At 31.6% G+C, this 19,959-nt stretch overlaps 1 protein-coding gene and 1 long non-coding RNA gene across 5 annotated transcripts in view; one reads left to right on the top strand and one right to left on the bottom strand.

Moving 5' to 3' along the window:
- LOC147910986 (uncharacterized) overlaps window positions 1-19,959 on the top strand; it is a 486,594-nt gene that overhangs the window by 180,116 nt on the left and 286,519 nt on the right. For all 4 annotated transcript variants that reach the window (XR_015544271.1, XR_015544267.1, XR_015544270.1 and 1 more), the window contains exon 3: window positions 628-709. This is a non-coding gene — a long non-coding RNA (uncharacterized LOC147910986). The remainder of the gene's footprint in view (window positions 1-627; window positions 710-19,959) is intronic.
- Window positions 1-19,959, bottom strand: part of LOC105146913 (uncharacterized) — a 318,339-nt gene that overhangs the window by 92,714 nt on the left and 205,666 nt on the right. The window contains exon 4 of the mRNA XM_087403528.1: window positions 16,102-16,240. Within this exon, the coding sequence (XP_087259654.1) occupies window positions 16,102-16,240 (139 nt within the window). The remainder of the gene's footprint in view (window positions 1-16,101; window positions 16,241-19,959) is intronic.

Raw genomic sequence — 19,959 nt, 5'->3', positions numbered from 1 at the left:
TTGTAAGATTATTATTATTTTAGTTTGATTGTTTGGAAGTCCGGAAATAATCGCATAATTATATATATATTTTTGAGATTAATATTGCGCGAAGATATTGATGATTGAGCCGCGATCTCGATCTAAATCAACAGACTCACATATTTTGTTCGAACTATATGTCGCGAAGCATGTGACTATTATCAGTTAGATGATCAGCTGAGTATAATAGCGTGATAGTGCAATATATGTACAACACATTTACACGTTTCTTTTATAATGATGCGCGTGCTCCGAACTTTTGAAATGTTTGAAAAATTGAGTAAACGGCGTGCGACATAAAGGCATTTTCTGCATTGCGCAGATGCCTCTTTAAAATATACATTCTTATTATAATACACATATATGAGATGGGAATTAAGAAATGCTACATTTTAAAATACAGAAAGGAGTTATCATCACACTAAAGATCGGTTTTGTAAAATTAATTAGAATTATGAAAATCAGTGATTGATTGATTATCTAAAATTTTGTGTGTAATTAAGATTTCAATTATTTAAATGATAATTAGTAAGAACAATATGGGAATAAAAAAAGTAATTTGTAAAAATATTTCTTCTAATTTTTATTCGTATTTTTCTTTTTCAGATTGAGTGTCTTAAGTAACGCAAGATCGTCATACATCGGCATCGAAGTACTCACAGGAAATTCTGTCTCATCATTATCAGAGGTAAGTGATCTAACAGACTTGCTTCTGAACGTCAGCGATCGTTCTTCGGCTCCTTGTCTGCGATCTAAATTTCTTTCCGCCATCCACGTTTCACGTTACTGCCGTCTGGATGATCTCACGAAGAAAGAACTCGGGCTAGACTCATTTACTTTTTTTTTACTCATCGCTCAAAGCCACTAGGATGCTCTGACAGAATTTGCCGGTCAGGATGCATCGATAAGGGCTTTTCACGTAGCTTTTCGTAATTCCCATCTAGCGTCGTTTATCTCTTGCAACTTGTTTATGGTTGCGCCTTTTTGAAATGCCGCCAAGATACTGCAAAAGTTCAATCGATTGGAGCTAATTCTGATTAATTACGTAGATATCATTAGTGAGAGAAGAAAACAGGCGACTTCTTCATTATTAAAATAATTCTGCTTGTTTATTATTAAGCAAAACATTTTATTATCTTACATATTATTAAAAAAATAACTTTATTGAAAAAATATAATAGTTACTTTATTAGGCTTTTTTTTAAATCAAAATCCCAGTGGTTTAAAAAATATTGAGAAAATTAAGCTTTATGCATCAATGAAGATATTCTTATTTAACGCATCTAATAACATAAAATATGAAATATAAAATGAAATATAGAAATTAAATTATTTCAATATTGTTAGGATTAATTAAATTTTGTTTCCTTTTATTTAACCGTAGTATTTTAAATATTAAAAAGGCTGCAATTAGCTATATGTATATAAAAAAATATATCTAGTAGAATAGAATATCTATACGTATAACAGAAAAACATAAAATATAAAATTAGATAATAATTATCTCTCTCTCTCTCTCATCTCTTTTTTTCTTATTTATTGCATCTTATTTATTGTATCTTTTGACAAGACTTCGAGAGAATATTGTAATTTCACAATGTTTCTTTGAAGTGTGCAGGTAGTTTAATTATGCCACTTGTTGTTTCGAATGTCTGTATTATCCATCTTAATATAACTCTGACTTGATCACTTAATGATATAAGTCTAGAGATAATTACAAGTTGCATAAATCTAATATCGGTATAATATAATTAACTGCTCTCATCTGATAATGATGTAACGACTGCTCGTTACGCTACGAATCAATATTACACATCGATTATTATTAAGTTATACGAATCCGCTCACAAAAGCTGAACACTGTTAGAGAATCTCATTACATTATCGTATAATCCATTTTCGTTATTGCGTTTAATGCACGTACAGTGTTTGCCGTAGCGTGTACTTTTGGTAACAATATCGTTCACTTATTACGTCGGTAAACGGAGCCGGTATAACTCCATAGCCAACTGGTGCACGACTTTCGCCGAATTAATTCAGTTCTTAATCTCTGCGTATCGCGTACAATTCCTGTTTATCACGGGGATTTAAATATTCTCTCCGCCGGAAGAGGAAGTACGGGGCCACTCGAGACAGCGAGAAGGCACAGCCTGGGGAATATTTTCCGGAACGTAAAGCTAATTAATGGTGCACGCCGGTCTAATTTATCGCGGTGATACGCGGTGGATAAACGCGGCGAAAGAACGCGGCGTTGTAGCGTATCCGCATTTATACTCTCGTTAAATAAATCCGCCCGACCCGGAGTTCCTACGTGCTTCCTAACGTGTTCCGCGAAAAGCCCGGAAGCCGTCTACAGCATCGCACGCAGGTAAATGGTGAATTCTACGGCTCGGTATGCACACTCGCGGTACGTGCTCCTGCCGCATTTTTCCTTTTCTTTCTTCACGGAGAACATTCATTGTTAGTCATGTGTATGTGCATAAGCCAGCACAGACGGTTTTACGCGAGTTCTTGGGCGAACTTATTGGTAGGTTTACTTATAAAATTTCGATCTACCGCGCCGTAACGAGACGAGCGAGGCGAGCGTTTGCGTTGAGCGAGATGTGCTCGACATGGTGTATAACACATGACATATGGAAAATTTGTATTAAATTTAATACGAGATGAATATGTTACAAAATAATACAAATGTTAGCTGAAAAATCAGTATAAAAATATAATATTTAAACTTAAGAAACAAATTATAAAAGCATATTTTTTCAACATAATTAATAATATATTAAATATGTTAACTTTTATTCATTTATTTTAGAATTTTTATTTTAAAACTATTATTTTTACATTAAGTACTAAATTATTCTTATATTAAATACTCATCTACTCATAAATTGTATAATATTATGTTAACACTAATAGTTTTTTATAATAAGTCATTATCTAAGCTTTAAGTCTTAAGCTGTAAGAAATTGATCAATCATAGTCGAATATTCTTCTCACATTCGAATATGATTGGTCAATTTTTGACGAAAGTTTAGATAATGACTTATTGCAGAAAACCCATAAGAAATGTTAATTAATTTAGCACAAAATATTTAAATAATATATTCATATAATGTTAAATTAACACTCGGATTAATTATAAATTCAATATAAAATTTTAACAAGGTTTTAATACAAATACAAATTTTTTATTGTATAACAATAATAAAATTTTATTGTATTCCAATAATTTAGTAAAAGTGATAATATTTATAATAATAAAAAAAGCATAAAAAATTCATTGGGGATGAATTTTAAGCAAAAAGATCAATTCTGAATTAAACAGAGAGAAAGGGATTAATGAATGTATCAATCTTATTTTGTAATCTTTCTGCAAATACTTTAATTAATAAGATTAAACTATTATAAAAATTTATTATCTATAATTTTATAAATGTGTGTACACATACATATTCACACATTTCTAAAATCGCAAATATTAGGTGTTGGAATTAATTCGTAGCGTTTTACAAGAGATGGGAAGTACTTTCATTAATGTATTTTTTAATGCTCATGTGAAATAAATAACATTCTTTCATTAAAAAACGCTACGAATTAATTCCAACACCTAATAATATTTTTGTAATAATTAATTTTACTACATAATTAAAATATTTGTATATATAATGCAGAAAGATTATACAAGCAATAATAGAACATTCACAATTAGGACTCAACTTATAATTAGAATCGTCAGCTTATGTTTGGTAAATAGATTTCTTTTCATCAATTTGTTATTTTCAGTTTTCGATAGTCGTGTTTCCGCTACTTTAGAATTCGGCGCTTATTGTGCATAATACGCGTCCGGACACGCTTAATTAGGTATATGAACCCATAGATTTCGTGCCATGGTTTCCACATGGTCTAGCGATGGTACGGAACCTTTAATAAGGTTCGTCGGAAGTTGCTTCGCAATTAACATTCGGTCGATGATAGTAGAAGTGCGAAGAGAAAGCATGTATATACGCGAGAATGACGATGTCTGTTTAAGCAGTGTTGTGTTCAAACAAGAAAAGGGAATGAATACAAGTTGCACAAATTAACCAATTTGAAATCATTACGAAGTAATAGTTGGCTTATAACGGGGAACATCCGGCTAAACAGGCAATGCAGATTAACCGGAGATTTTTTTCTTTTCCGTTCTGCTTCTAGATCGTATGAATATTTGCTCGCGCTTCTCTTCTCTACCACCTCGTTTTTATTAAAAATTATTATAATAATGGCTATTTTCATTAGTTTTATGATTATTATTCGCGTTGCTGGCATTGTTATCGCTACAATTTTTTAAAAACAACGTAACGTGGCGAAACATTTTTTATTATAATATTGTATAATATCAAATACAGGGTGACACATATGTGTAAAATGTTGTTTAATTATCTCATTACAAGTATATACTAGAGTGGAGTATTGATTTTTAAATTGTGTACGAGCAAATTCTATATTTCATCAAAACTTTTAGATGTGTCATAAGTCGGAGTTGAACAGAAATGAAAATGCAACTTTAATTTGTGGTATTGCTTAAATGACTAAAAATTATCTACAGTAGGATAAGATAAATTACATGTAAGCATACTTAGATAAGATCAAGATGATTTGGTATATAACATTTTTGTCTAAGTTAAAATAGAGATAATGCATGTTCTAATAATTTAGATAAAGAGAAGATGAAGCAGCTGTTTATCTAGATAATTATCTAGATAAATATCTAGATAAATAATAGCAAATATTATCAGTTTGTGAAATGACAGCAAGTACTGTCAGTTTGTGAAGTGACAAACAACAGATTGAATAGTAAAAGTTATATTATTTATCGTGAAAACAAAAGTGTAGCAGCGACTCAGAAATGTTTCCATCTACACTGTGCAATTGTGTCGTTCGTTATCTGAAGATCTGTATCGAAAAGTAATCAACGGCGCAATCATCTCCGAGATATGAGGCTAAACATATTGAATGTCATTCATTAGAGACAATTTTACAGGTTTTAATTAATTTTTCAACATGGAGTCTTTAAAGGCATTAGAACTTTTGTAAATTTTAAGAGTATGGCTAGATAACGGGACTCGATCTCTCTCTCTCTCTCTCTCTCTCTCTCTCTCTCTCTCTCTCTCTCTCTTTGTTTCCCTTTTTTTAAACATGATGTTGACATTGTGTGTGTACAAGAACGCTAGTTGTTTGTTTCATTACAAGGATAGAATAGAAGTCGTGTGTTCTCAGCGACCTCAATTGCAGACTGCATATTTTGTACAAATAAAAAATTTAGTCTTTCCAAGTTTTATATGTCTTTGACGCTATTTTCCATATATAAAGACATTATATTTGAAATAGGTTTCTCGATATTTTATATCATTTTTTTCATTGCAAAGTCATATTTACGGAGATGTGTCAAATATATAATTTACAAAATATTCAAAATTGAAGAAGAAATTCCTCCAGAAAGACTTGATGAATAAGAGAAACGTAAAAGGTGTTTAATTTGTCATTTGTCAAAACTAATTTGAAAAAACTAATTGCTGTGCCTTAAATAGTCTACAATGAGAGTTTAAGGAGTAAAATTTAAGCTTTAAACCTTAAGCTGTAAAAATTGACCAATTATAGTTGATTATTCTCATATTCGATTATAAAAGGTCAATTTCTTACGGCTTATAGCTTAAAGCTTAAGTTATGAAATTATAGACGTCACTTTATGTAGCAAACCGATAGTGAAGAGCAACAGTACACATTATTTTACATGCTGTGATATATAATATTTTTAATTTGATATTATTTTGTACTCATTTTGATTTATTTGAATTAAATTTATTAATTAATCCGCTGCAAAAATGATTTTATTATTTTTCTTAGAAAAAATTTGATTTTTTTATTTGTAAAAATCTTCATTACGAAGTGTTCAAACTTTTTTAAGGCAACATTATTATACTATTTTTTCCGAACATACCCTCAAATATTTTAGATTAAAAGGATTTTTTATTTGCTTAATAAAAGTTATGATGTTAAAAGTTATGAATTTTTATTAAGTTATGTACCGATATCACGTTTTTGGAATATTCTTACTCCGATTTAAATCTGTAAAAAATAAATAAGATACAGTCCGACTTTTGTGATGGTGGAAACTTCTTGTTGAAAGCGTCTCTCAATGATTCCTGTTATTGATGGAGAAATTAATATTCCAAGTTGCCGGCGGAGGATTAATTTTGACTAGATTTGTATCAGTTTTGTGAAAAATAAATGTGTTATTATATAAAACAAATGATATGATATATTTTATACGCTATTGTATGATGTAAAAAAGAATAATTATATAATTGGTTGCGCATATTTGTGAATATATAATCAAAAGTCCTTAACGAATATTAATATTTCTTTCGTTAATTACATTGTTATGTGTATCAAGTTGAAAGAGAATGGTAAACAATCATTACAAATGCTTCGCAATGTGAAAACGCAAGATCGACGTGTAATGTTAATCTTTTAATCCGAAAGCGATAGTTAGCCAATTTTTATTGGCACATATAGTGATTCACTCGTCGCTCCGTCACGCTACAAATAACTTTTTTTTTCGACGGTGGCCAGTCGGCACGAATTATGGAGAGGGTTAAATTGGCATTTATCGAAACGAAATCGCGTGTAGTATTGTACACGTGGAAGTGCTATCGGCTTTAATTAAGCAATCACGCGTCGGCCACAAATGATCAATCCGCGTGTACACGAATACGGGTCATTCCCCATTTTCCCCAATCGTCCCTCCGCACCCGCCTTTTTGATCGAGGCTGGTTTTCATTAGGGTATATCCTCCACCAATCGAGTGTCCGTAATCAATTCGCGAGCACAACGAGCCGCTCGTCGCGGTGCGTAACGCCCGCGTTTGTTGCATGCCAATTATACACTTCGCCAGAATTATACTCAACGCCCGAGTTCAGCGCACATTGGTACTTTCATCCTGCGTTTTCCGTTAAATCTTCCGTTAAAATCACCGGTTTGTTACGCGAAGATTTAACGTCCGGGCGTCGCCCGGAATAAAAACTAGCGGACGCTGTTTCTCCGAACGTTCGTCGTTAGTTCACTGTAAAGCCTCAGACAATACAATGCGAAGGAATAGTGATATCCGATAGCGATAGAAATAACACGATTTCAACCTATCAGAAATCAGATACTGGAATATTCAGTTTTTGATAGGTTTTTGAAATCATGTTATTTCTATCGCTATCGCTATTCCTTTGCATTGTGTCCGGGATTTTCTCGTCAGTGTTCTTTATTTCAGAAACGATTATTAGATAAATTTAATTACAATTTGAGTAAATAAGTTATATCCATATCTCTCACACAAATGGGATTACATTATTTTTAATTTTTATTTTGTTTATAATATGTATAATTACAATTTTTATTAAAGAGAGTGAGAGAAAACGTTCCAAATAAGCACGGATAACGAAGACTGATGCTGTCGAAGCTTATGTTACAATTAGTGGCAAACCACATCCCTTGTATATATCTAAATCGAACATCATTTGTGAGGTAAATACAGAATTCAGATAGGAATGTTGTATTTGTGAATCCAGGGCCTCTATGCCTTTATATCATTGAAGGTCAATAATTAGGCTATTCCGCTTCCTGACGGATGTCAATTTCCTTTAGTCTGATTGTAAGTGGTCTTTACGGAACGTGACTCGAGCTTGATTAATGTTTCTTTCTTTCTTCTCTCATTTCGTTCCCCGACTTTTCTATTTCTCATCCTCTCTATTCTCTGTTCTCTCTCTCACTCGTCGTGATAACATTACATACACCATTACAAAATCAATTGAAAAAAATCTAGGTACCAAATGTATTTTGTTTAGTGTATAATGTAATATTTAATAAATATTATTACACATAGTAATCAATTGTTTGGTAATAATTAGAAAAGTATAAGATTTACAAAAATAAAATTAATGTTTAGTTGGTTTTAATTATATTATAACTATCATCTTTTGTTTATCTAAGTAATTTAAAAGTAGTAAAAAAAATATTCAAATGGTAGAAAGTAAAATAGTTAGAAAGATTAAAAGAGAAAGTAAAATAGTTAAAAAGATTAAAAGAGAAATAGTTAAAAGGATTAAAAGAGGGAAGATGGATTATTATGTTCTATTTTATCTCTCTCTCTTAACACATCATCATATTTTTCAATTCATTATGATAATTAGGATTTTATATGAAGAACAAAAAGTTAATGAAGAAATATTAATGCACACATCATTATAATCGTATAATATCAGAATGGCTTGATCTGTTGAATTGCGGCGTAATGGGAAATTGTTCTATTTATAACGAAAATGATCTACTTCCGGCATTGTCTGCAAGTTATCGATCGACTGTATTGTGCATGGCTGACATTATTACTGTACATGCTGCTGGAATATTGCTAATTAGGTGCCACCGATAATCAATAAGCACACGATAATAATTTACTATTAATTGTCTTTTTGAACAATGGATTTTACGATAATAATTTATACTGACTCAACTTCTTATATTAAAGATAAAATCTTATGAGAGATACCAGTAAATTATTAAACATTATTTTGACATAAAAGAATTATTCCTTTTTGCAAAGGTCAGAAATGTTTTGTTGAAATATCTAAAAATTTAACTAGAGCTGAAAATAATTTGTTTGGTTTATTAATTAAAATATTTAATTATTATTTATTATAATTAAACCACTCAAACTGCTTGCTAGAATATTAAAACTTTTACAGCATTGTCATCAATTCTTAAGCGTTTTACATAACTATTTTGATGATCCAACAAAATTATTTTTAGATATTTTTTAGATCTGTATTTAACTCAATTTTTAGATATTTTAGCAAAACCATATAAGAGTTGCAAAATACATTGTAATATTATAAACATTTGGATTATAAAAATTACAGTTATCAGAAAAATGTTACTGTTGACAAAAACAGCATATTTTGATATTAATAAATGAATTTAAGAATTTTAAGAATCGAATGAAAGAAGTTTCGATATTATACGGCTTACTTGCTTTCATCGTTCGATTTAGTTGTCGAGAGAACGCGAAAGACTTGGCAAGATGTCACGGAGGACGAACGAGAGTAGACCGAATCCTTGACGACGTCTCATGTATAATCCAAAAGTTTGTATCTTCTCGAGAAAACGCCATCTAGTTTGGGCGTGCTCTCCAAATTATGTATAGATGCTTCTGTTTCTGCATCTATGATACACTTTCGTGATATCTTAACGAGATTTGAAATTACATGGACAAGATAGCGCCTTGTGGTATACGCGATGAAAATTGTGTTACATGCATTGCACATTTCATATGCATTACATGCATATGAAATTGAAGGAATTAATTGTATTAAAATTGGATAGATGAATGCAACGGAACGTTGGCACAATTTTGACTAATTTAAAGTTTAATATCTGGGATAAAGGAATAACTTGTTTCAGTTTGATTTTTCAACCGTCTTAATTTTCTGTTTTCCTTATTTTTGCACCCCAACCATAAAATGTAAATTGTTATGTATGTAAAATATTGTTTTGTATGGATATTGCTTAACATTCTTTCTTTTTTAATACTATTCTTTACGAATCTTTAAATATCTTTATTAAGTATTTTTGCGAAAATTATTATAGAGCGATATTTGAAAAAATGTTTTAAACGTTGAAATCTTATCTTTTGAATGCTTAAAACTCCATGTCTCTACAATGATTTCACCATAAATATTAATACAAAGTGAATATTGAAAAATTGAAGATTAAATTTCAACTTTGATGGCGTGTACGGGCAGAATAAAATGTTTTCTATAAATTTCTTCAATTTTTGTTGCAAAATATAACATTTTCTCTTGAAAATGCTTTTTAAACGTCGCTCTGCGGTCATTTTTCGCAAAGATACGTAACTTTGAATTTGTTTCTTTTTAGCTACTTTCAAACCCCCTATTTTTTTAACAGTATATATTCACATTCATAATATAAATATTAATAAATCGGAAAACAATCAATAATACGTTGTTAATAATATGTTATTAATAATAGTGATTTCAATTGGAATATAAGAAACATTCTAAATGATTTAAAAAAAAAATTAGGTAATTACTTCCGAGTTGATGTGTGTTATGTCTAAAAAATCCGTTCATACAATTAATTAATAACTGTTGTAGTAACAAAGTGCAAGTAGCTGCGCGTTGTTCATATTTAACAATGCACTGAAAAAAGCATTCGCTCGTAATGTGTTTCCATTCAGATGACTTTTTATGTAGAAATGTGGAGAATAGCTAGTAAACTAGACAGAAAGACGCTTCATTAAGCTGTTCGTGTTCACGAGGATATATGCATTTTGCAACCATTTCATACATTTTTTCTGGATGCTCCCTTTTCATATGTTGTTCAAATACGCACGTACGGTTATATGTACTCTTCATTATGAGAAATATCAGCAGCCCCAAAGGGTATAAAGCGAGCTGTACGAGAGTCGCGCTTTTTCGCAACTGCATAAATTATGCTCGTTTGCCTTAGTAAAAATTTACCAAGGCTTTTGCATACGATATTAAATTCTTATTCACAAATTGTCGGTGAGATAAAGCGTGCACTTGACTTCCTTGTCTTTAATGATTCTGTCAAATACTCGGTATTAACAACAGCATGAAATACCCATTAATGGTCGTGACGATGCGCCTCGCATTTTTCAGAATTAATAAAAAAATAATTTTCTTGCGCGAGGAAACAACTGGCGCCTGTAATTTTCTGTATTTTCCCCCGCAAGACTTCACGTGCAATATTCGCGGAATTCATCTCCGAATAATATTTTCGCTGCGTGCGTCGCTTTTTTTAAGCATCGCGCCGACACAAAAGGCCATTTACAAATTACGTGTCTTTCATTCATCGCAAAACTAATCCGACGCGGAATGGTACGCGAAAAGCGTTCCGAGGGCGTTCCCTCGAATTTTTTCATTGTATTTCGGAAGCAGTCGGCAGACTCTCGCGCCGTTTCAATTACTTTATGCAAACGTCGCGATTCCGTAATTTTCCACCCGTATCGATCGTGTTGACGGACCACCATCGTGTTTACGAAAACTCTTTTCTCGTTACAGGCCATGTTCGTGTAACCATTTCCATCGTAACGCGATGTAGTTGTTTCGAAAAAAAAAAAAATTTGACACCGCTCGATACACATCACGTGCTTAAACAAAAAACGAGCCTTATATAAAAAAGATTTTATTTCGTTCCATTCAGACATCGCCAATAGACGGTTCGATCAATTTCACTTCGAGTATGACGTGAAACAACGTTGATGCTCGCGAGAAAACAATCAAATGCATTCACGGGATATGCAAAATCTGCATTGAATCGGCACCGATCGTAACACCTCGATATTTGCGCCAGCAAATTCGGACTCGAGCGAATCGAAAACGGAGATAGGCTCGCACTCGCGAAAATATTCGACGGGACAGATACGAATACGATTTTTTTTTGATGATACATCGTGATAAACGATGTACATTTTTTTCGGCCGGGAAAGAAGGGGACGAACAGTTCCTGTGGCACCTTCGCCACGGACAGAAACAAATTTCGCCTAGTCGACAGAACAGCCCGTTCTCTTCGCAGTTATGCGTATCCTCTTTTTCCTCTCTCTGGCTAGTTTCCGGTTCCTCTTTTTCCTCTCTCATTTTTTTCCGTCTCGTTTTCTCAGTCTAAAATACTATATGTCTATCAAATAGATCAAATGACATATACGAGTATTTCCCTTTTCTAAAACTACAAATAATAATTCATATATTTAACTATGGTAAGTGCAAAAAATTTTCATATAGGAGAGATATCTTTAAAAAAAAAAATCTTATTTTTAGAAAGTAAACGTTATATAATTTATTAACAAAGAATAAAAGATTGTATTTTTTCTAAAAATATTTTATCTAAAAAGTAATAATTAAAATATTACCTTAATAAAATAAGCAAAAATAAAAAATTGTATATTGTAATATTTGGACATACAAAAAGTATTTGTACAGTCGAGAAATTTAATTTTTAAGTTTCATAAACACACGGTTATTTTTGCGAAGTTGTTTTGTTTATATTAAAACATGGTCATAATCTAAATTTTTAGATACTTCAGCAAAATTATTCTTTCCATGTAGAAATTTAATGAGTTGCTTACAACTCAACTTGAGGGAAAAAATGCATAATGTACGGTATGCAGCGAATACAAAAAATATTCGTACAGAGAAGGTTTTTTGATAAGAAAGGTCTTATTTAAAAAATAAACATTAATTAGCAATTTATTAAAAATTAGTATCTTCTGAGTATTACTCTACGTATTATAGAACTGTTCAGAATTATTCGGAATGGAATCTGAGCAGAATTATTCAGTTATTTTCTAAATTATATTTTCTATGATATAATTTCCGATTGGAATTCACATTCTGAAGAATTCTATAATATGTTGCAGAACATATTTATTATTAATAAATTGTTAGTTAATAGTTTTTTTACAAATAAATTTTTTTAAAATTAAAATCTTCCTTGTACGAATGTTTTTTGCACGTTAACTATGTATTACATTATTATTATTATTTTTTATTAATTTGAGTTGCAGGTAACTTGGTTGAATTTTTGAATCGAAAAAGCTTTGCTAAAGTATTTGAAAATTTAGCTAGATACAGACCTAAAAATAATTTTGTTGGACCATCAAAGTAATTGCGTAGAGTGTTTAAATTAATTGTTAGAATGTCGAAACTTTTTCGACCATGCTTTATCATACTTTCCTACGTAATTATTGTGATGGTCCAACAAAATTATTTTCAGATCTAGTTAAATTTTTAGATACTTTAGCAAAATCATTTTTTGTGTGTGTCAAAATAATTATGTAGGGTGCTCAGGTGGTTGTTAAAATGTCAAATCTTATAGTATTGCTCATCGTACTTGAATATTCTAAGGTAGACCGAATAAATTCATCACAGGGCGAATTGGATTAATGTAAATTTTTGGACAGTTAGTCAAGACATTTGTCGTTAATTTTATTATTTCTTTGTTTCAAAAACATTTCGATAGGCCAATAAAATTATTTTCAGTTCTGTACTTAACTTTTTCTCTTACTTAGATATCTCAATAAAACGGTTCTTTTCGTGTGATACAATTCTTATTGTTATTACAGTATAAAAGAATCTCTATAAAAGATATACTTGGAATTAATGCAAAAGCGACATCGAGATATCGAAACTTAATGTTTAAATGAAGAACAAAGTTATTTCCGAAGTCGTCCCCGGACATTCACTGTTTTGCAGATTTACAACCTCACCGTCCAATCTATGATATGGCAGTTTCGTCTGCTCGATAGGTATACAGTGCTTTATCCTGGACATGTCTCGTCACTCGCGGGTGATTTACGTGGCCCGGTCAAGAATCGAAAGCCGCGAGCGATAGCAGAATTGCGGACGCGTTATTTTTTCGAGGGAGCCTATTCATCGGCACCTGTCGTGCTGAAACCGGCTTTCACTGTTGTCGTGGAAAAAGAAAAAGGGACGCGTTCGTATGGCGCGACCATTTAATCGATCTCGCGAACCGCGAACGGAGGTGTTTGGCGAAGATAAATTTCAACGTTGATCGATTCTTGGCAGTGCGATAACGGCCACCGGCGATAATGCCGTTTCCCTTCCGTGGCCTCGACAAAATCGAGCATCGTGCCGATTTATTTGTGGGTGAATTTTATTCGAGTTGCTGAATCGGGCAAATTAGTGTCGCCCGATGCCGTTTCAGCGAGAGGAAAACTTGATAAGCGCGCAGGCGGCCGCGTATTTTATGTGATTCGCGTATGAATTATAATGCACATAATTAAACGGTTAATTGAAACATACAGATTTAATGGCGGCAGGGAGCAGTGGAAAATCATCGCGAACGAAATCAGTGTAAGTGTGTTATCGTAAAATATCCGGCTGGCCATGCACGGCTTTTATCACTTAATTGCCTATTAATGTCAAAATTATTAAAATCGTACGAAAGATGCATGCATTAGTGGTATATTTTTTGAATAAATTGCATCGAATTTTTGTTTTAATTATTTATCAATGTAATGAATAATATACAACAAAAACGAAATAATCTCCTTATTTTTTTTAATCTTCTATAAATCACTGCGTATTAAATAATAACAGAGATACGTATTATGTTGCGAATTGCTTCGAAAATATACAATAATATTTAACGTAATCCGCAGACTATATTTTTTTGTCGCAAACAAAAGAATTGTATAAACATTGTGAGCAAGTTGTTATTGAAAGAAAATAAATCCCACGTTTTTAGCGAACGTTGTGATAATACAGCATTGATAGATATTACAAAATATGGAAAAATATTGTGGAACATATGTTGTTTAACATCATTATATGCATAGAGCAACGAAATGGCCGAATGCGTATATAATTAAAAAGGATATTTGGGTGGGAGAGCATTCAAGACACGAATTAATGGCGCGAGGATGTGTGGAACGGTCGGCGGCGCAAAACCAGTGGACAACTATTTTACAATAAAACAGCACACCACACATGCGGGCGAAATAGTTTATCGCGCGCAGGTATACATAAATATTCCATAATGACATATATTGTTAGCGGTAACTCAAACAGGCAAGCGGGAATCTCTATTGGCAAATCGTGAATTAATGAGATGCCAGGATATAGGATTTTATATTTATAACTTACCGCGAGAATATTACCGCGTGATTACCGATTTATAGTAAAAGGATTAGATAGGACAGGATCAAATCCATTAAAAGTGACTTTGTAAGCTATTTTTAATTAATTTACAAGATTCACGTAATTTTTTATAATGGATATATTTAATCCTCCATCGGTCAAGTTACATTTTAAAGGCATAGTCGATATATTGATTGTAAATTTTGTTACATAAATTTAAATCTGTAAAAAGTAAATAAAATACAATCCGATTGTTATGATAGTAAAAACTTATTAAAATGTTCATAAGTATGCAAGATTTTTTTCAAATATTTATACAGTTTGAAATAATATAAAAATCTACATTGAAGTTTGAAGATCTAGGCTGGAAGATGCAAAATTCCATATGGCCGATTGAGAAGTAAATAATGTAAATGTAGAAAGAAGTTATAAGCATGTGCATTTTGTCGAATAAAGTCTAATAGAAATTTACTTATTGCAGGTGCAAAAGTTTTAATGTATTTTATGTCGATTGATGATGACATATGTAATTTATAGTGGATACTAATCCACAGATTTTAACACAAATAGTTGCTGAAAAGTTGAAAATTAATAGACGAGCTTTTGAGATATTAAACAAGTAATAAATAAAAAAAAACGGACAATTAAGAATTTTAATACGTGATAATCGATGCGATTATCTTATAAACATATATTTTAATTGTAAATCTTACATAACTATAAAAACTAAACGTTTTGGCTCAATTCGAATCATCCTCAACAGTATCAAATAATAATAAATGAAAATATTGAATTTTAAAAGAATAATAACCTCCAAGAAGGAAGATTTAGTGTTATGAAAGATCTTGTCTTTTAAAGATTTTCAGAGTTGCTGAATTCTATTTTAGTCTTAGGATTCTAAAATACTAATTAAAAATAATAATAATTTAATTAGTAAAACTCGGTTTTAGATTTTTAATGTTTCTGAGATTGAATGTAGTCTAAAATATCGAATTTTAAAAGAATAGTAATCTTTATGAAGGAGGATCCAACGTCACAGAATTCATAATCAAAGTTTGAAAGTCAGTTTGAAATTAATACTAAATGCTTAGGTTCAAATAAAACGAAACTGGAAATTTAATGTTATTTTTTAATTAAAAACTTCTTAAAACCCAGTTTTATGTTAATCAAACTTTTTTTTTTAATTATAGCCGTCATAGTGAATCCAACATTTTGAATTTTGTATTTTTCATCTCAGATTCGAATAAAGTAGTTTATAAAATGAAAAGAGATGTGAATCCAGACGCGCGGGGTTGCCATAAAGGATTATGTCCATTATTGTCCATAAAGGATTATGAAAGAAATGCATACTTACAAATCACCGTTAGATTGGCAGTTTGATAAGTAGTGGCGAAAGACGGCGCCTCGGTGGAGACTTCGCATTTGTATTGACCGGAGCTCTCCAGGGCGAGGTTCTTCAATCTTAACCATCGCTGCTCGCTATTCGCTTTCGTCTGTGGACAGAAAGAATAGCGAGGTATTTGCTTTGCTAATGGAGGAATTTTGTTTTGGGACGTGATGTTGTCGTGTAACGACGGATCTGGACTCTGAAGTTAGGGCTTTACTTACGCAATTGTGTACGTGTACTTTGCGTCTGCCCGATATTACACCCGAGACAATCAACGTTTGATTGTATTGGGCGAAGTAATGGAATTTCCGAAGATAACGCGGAATCCAATTTTTCGAATCTCGAGAATGTTACAGTAGTCACTGAGACGCATCTTCAATAGTTTAATGTAAAGTTTGTACACTGTTAAATTCATAAATTATATATTTAATTAGATTATTTTATTTAATTCGAGCCACTAAATAAGATAAAAAATTATATAGGATTCCCAAGTTTTAACAAATTTAAGAAACGTACAAGATGGAACATGGAAATTAGCGCGGAAGTTACGCAAAATTGTTATTTAAAAATATTTTTGCTCATTATATTTTTGCAAAATTATTTTTGCTTAGATTTAGAAGTATACCATGTACTAGCTTTCGAGTTATCTACAGAATAAAAAAAAATACAAATTATGGTTACATAATCTCATATTTCTGCGAGGGTGCGACAATCATGGAGCATGAGTTACGATGTAAAAAGACCAGGTGTAATATTGCGCATAATAGCTAAATAATTTGAGACAAATTTTTGATTAGTACTAAATTCCTAATAGCGGTTTTGTATTTGCTTCAAAATCTTAACTCCTGTCTAATCAATGTCATGTCCGCAATGCATCTTAGTCTGTTATTATCTGGTTGGTTATTACCGAAGGGATAGAAGTTTCCCTCCCAATATGATTACATATTCTGATATTCGTGTTCTTAACTGCCGATCAGTTTGACCTACATAAGATGCATCACAGTCTTTATATGAAATTCTGTAGACGACATTTCTCTGTGAATTGCTTGATAGTAGATCCTTCTGGATTTTAATCAAACGGCAGATTTTATTCATGCTATAAAAGGAAATTTTTGGATGAATATTATTAATAATTCTTTCACATTTATTCCAAATTGTATTTACAAAAGGAATTGTAAACATGAGAAATTTATTAGTATCTGAGACCGATTTATCATTAATTTTGATGGTATTGTTTTTTTTATTAGGGATTTTAATCTTTAAAACATATTGAAATTAAAATAAATAATCATTATTCAATAAAATTTTAATAATTACGTCAAAAATTTTTTTATAAAACTTCGGATTTGAGAGGAAAAAGACTCTATTGTTTATGGTCATAGCCAATCTCTTTTTTGCAAAACTGGATGCCGAGACAAATAATTCAGGTATCTCCCTACAAAAATTGATTTTTGATAACAATCAAATTTTGGATTAAGTTGATAGTTTTTGGAAAATCCTGTTATTTCTCACCTCCATTATGAATTATAATCTTAGGTGTACAGACTTTAAATAATAAAAAAAAATATATATATGTTGAAGCGACGAAAATTATCCCAATAATATTATCCACATATAATGTAAAACAGTAGGGAGGCCCTCTAATAAGCCTCTTTTTAAATCCTGCGACAACTATCAGCGACAACAAGCGATAAAAGGGAGACTATTGGATTCCAATTTACTTATAAATTTCGTTATCAAAGGTGAAAAAAATAGATTTGAGAACAAATGGCACTCATAAATTTATCTTTAGAAATATTATAATAGTTCAGAAATAAAATTCATATCTAGTAGAATATTAGATATATTTTTTATAGCCAAATTTATTGGGATGTTAGTAAAGAGTGAAATTGTATCTAAAGAAATCAAATGAATCAAAGTGCTTACACTTCTCCATTTCTCAAAACCTACGGACGTACGGTTTACATGGCTGCCTGCGACCATTGTTCGAACAGTAATGCATTTTGCAGCTGGTTGTTGACAGGGTTAATTAGACTACCGCGTGTCTCTATCTGTCACGTAAACCAGTACTCGAAGAGTCGTGTCCCTGCAATCGGAATGGTGGCCAGCATGGCGTTGTCTTCGCGGACAATGTGCAACGACCGTTCTCCACGTGCAACTTCATTGATAGTCCTAGTGGGGTGGAAGGCGTGGGAACGTTTGCGGCTTATCGATAATTCATGGCCCGTTATCGGAGCCCGAGACACGGTCTCGGTTGCTCTCGCATTAGGTTCGATTAGATACATCCGTAGTCCAATTAGCTCTCCGCGATATGCGACTAGACGGGCGCGACGACGCAGGGAACCCCTTTCCTTGTCCCGTCATTCAGTGTCTAGGAAATCGAACGTTCGTATCGATCGTCGAATGCTAACTCGATCAATACCGGAAATGTCGTGCACTACGATATGCCAATATTCGCTGCCGATTTGCGACGTCGCGTCGATCATTTGACATCGATCCATCCATTGGATTATGAATATTTAATTCCGCAGTGTGCACTGAAAATCTAATTAATTTTTAATTCTAAAATCTTCATTTAGAACCATTGTGGCGAGCTCGAATTTGATCACGATATAGTAATAACGTTATCTAAATTTCATTAAAATAATTGAAGATTAAATCTAACTATAAAATCGAATTCTCCCAATTTCAACAGAATTATAAATCAATTAATTTAATTATAAATATGTTTTTGGATGATAGAAATTAACAATGAATTAAGGGATCATTATGCTGGTATATTTTTAGATTCTGTGTATATGAGTGCACTGCAGAGAGTGGTAACAGCTACCAAATATTAAGTGAAATGTTTAATTAATATAATAAAAAAATGTTCGATTACAATAAAAAATAATTTTATGGCAAATTCGATTAGAAGCACTAGTATGCACTGATGCATACTAAAGCCATTGTACAATGATTTAATTTGAGTATAAAAGTGAAATGTAATACTTTGAATTATAAAATATATATTTTACCTAATAATATAATACAATAAAAGATATGAGTATTTCTGTATTTAATCGATTTCTATGTTTATGTATAAACATCTTTATATTATTTTGTGTACGACGACTTTAGTGCGCACTGAGTGCGTCCAATCAAATTTGCTATTAGTCCCTTTAATATTTAGTAAGTATTATCAAACATAATAATATAACCAACTGTTTGACAAAATAATTTTGCTTTTCTAATATTTAGTAAATATTATTACTAAACATAATAGTACGATCGATCATTTGTAATACTTACTAAATTTATAGGAAAGTAAATTTATTTTCAGTTATATTAACCGAACATTTGATTGGCATTATTTCACTCAACATTTGGTAGCTGTTACCATATTTTTTTTTTAATATGTATACAACGGTGGTCAAAGCTTTTGACTAATATATAATTTTTCGATCATTATTGTCTATAAAATGAATATTCAATTTATTTTTTAGTTTAAATTATAAGTTAATGAAATTTTTGTTATATTCTCTCTCTCAATTTAAGAATTTAGTTTAAGAATATTTTAAATACTAGACCAAGTACTAGATTATCTTAAAGTACTTGTATATTAGATTTTTATTTATAAAGATTCTTTATCTAAGCAATACAATAAAATTACTCATTGATCGAAAACGTTTGGCAGCCATTATATATTTGATGTTTGTATCGCAATTTTAAGTTTCTCCATTGAGGTTGACTCGAAATATTTTTTGCTTGGAGGAAAGTGGATTTTATCGGTTGCTTTCAATATCATCGTTGAGACGATCGCGCGGAGCGATGCCGCACCTGGCT

The sequence above is a fragment of the Acromyrmex echinatior genome, chromosome 1 (genome assembly GCF_024713525.1).
Source record: "Acromyrmex echinatior isolate Ae372 chromosome 1, ASM2471352v2, whole genome shotgun sequence".
In the NCBI taxonomy this organism is placed as follows: domain Eukaryota; kingdom Metazoa; phylum Arthropoda; class Insecta; order Hymenoptera; family Formicidae; genus Acromyrmex; species Acromyrmex echinatior.
Note: the sequence above shows the minus strand (reverse complement) of the source record. Positions and strands in the feature narration are given on the sequence as shown.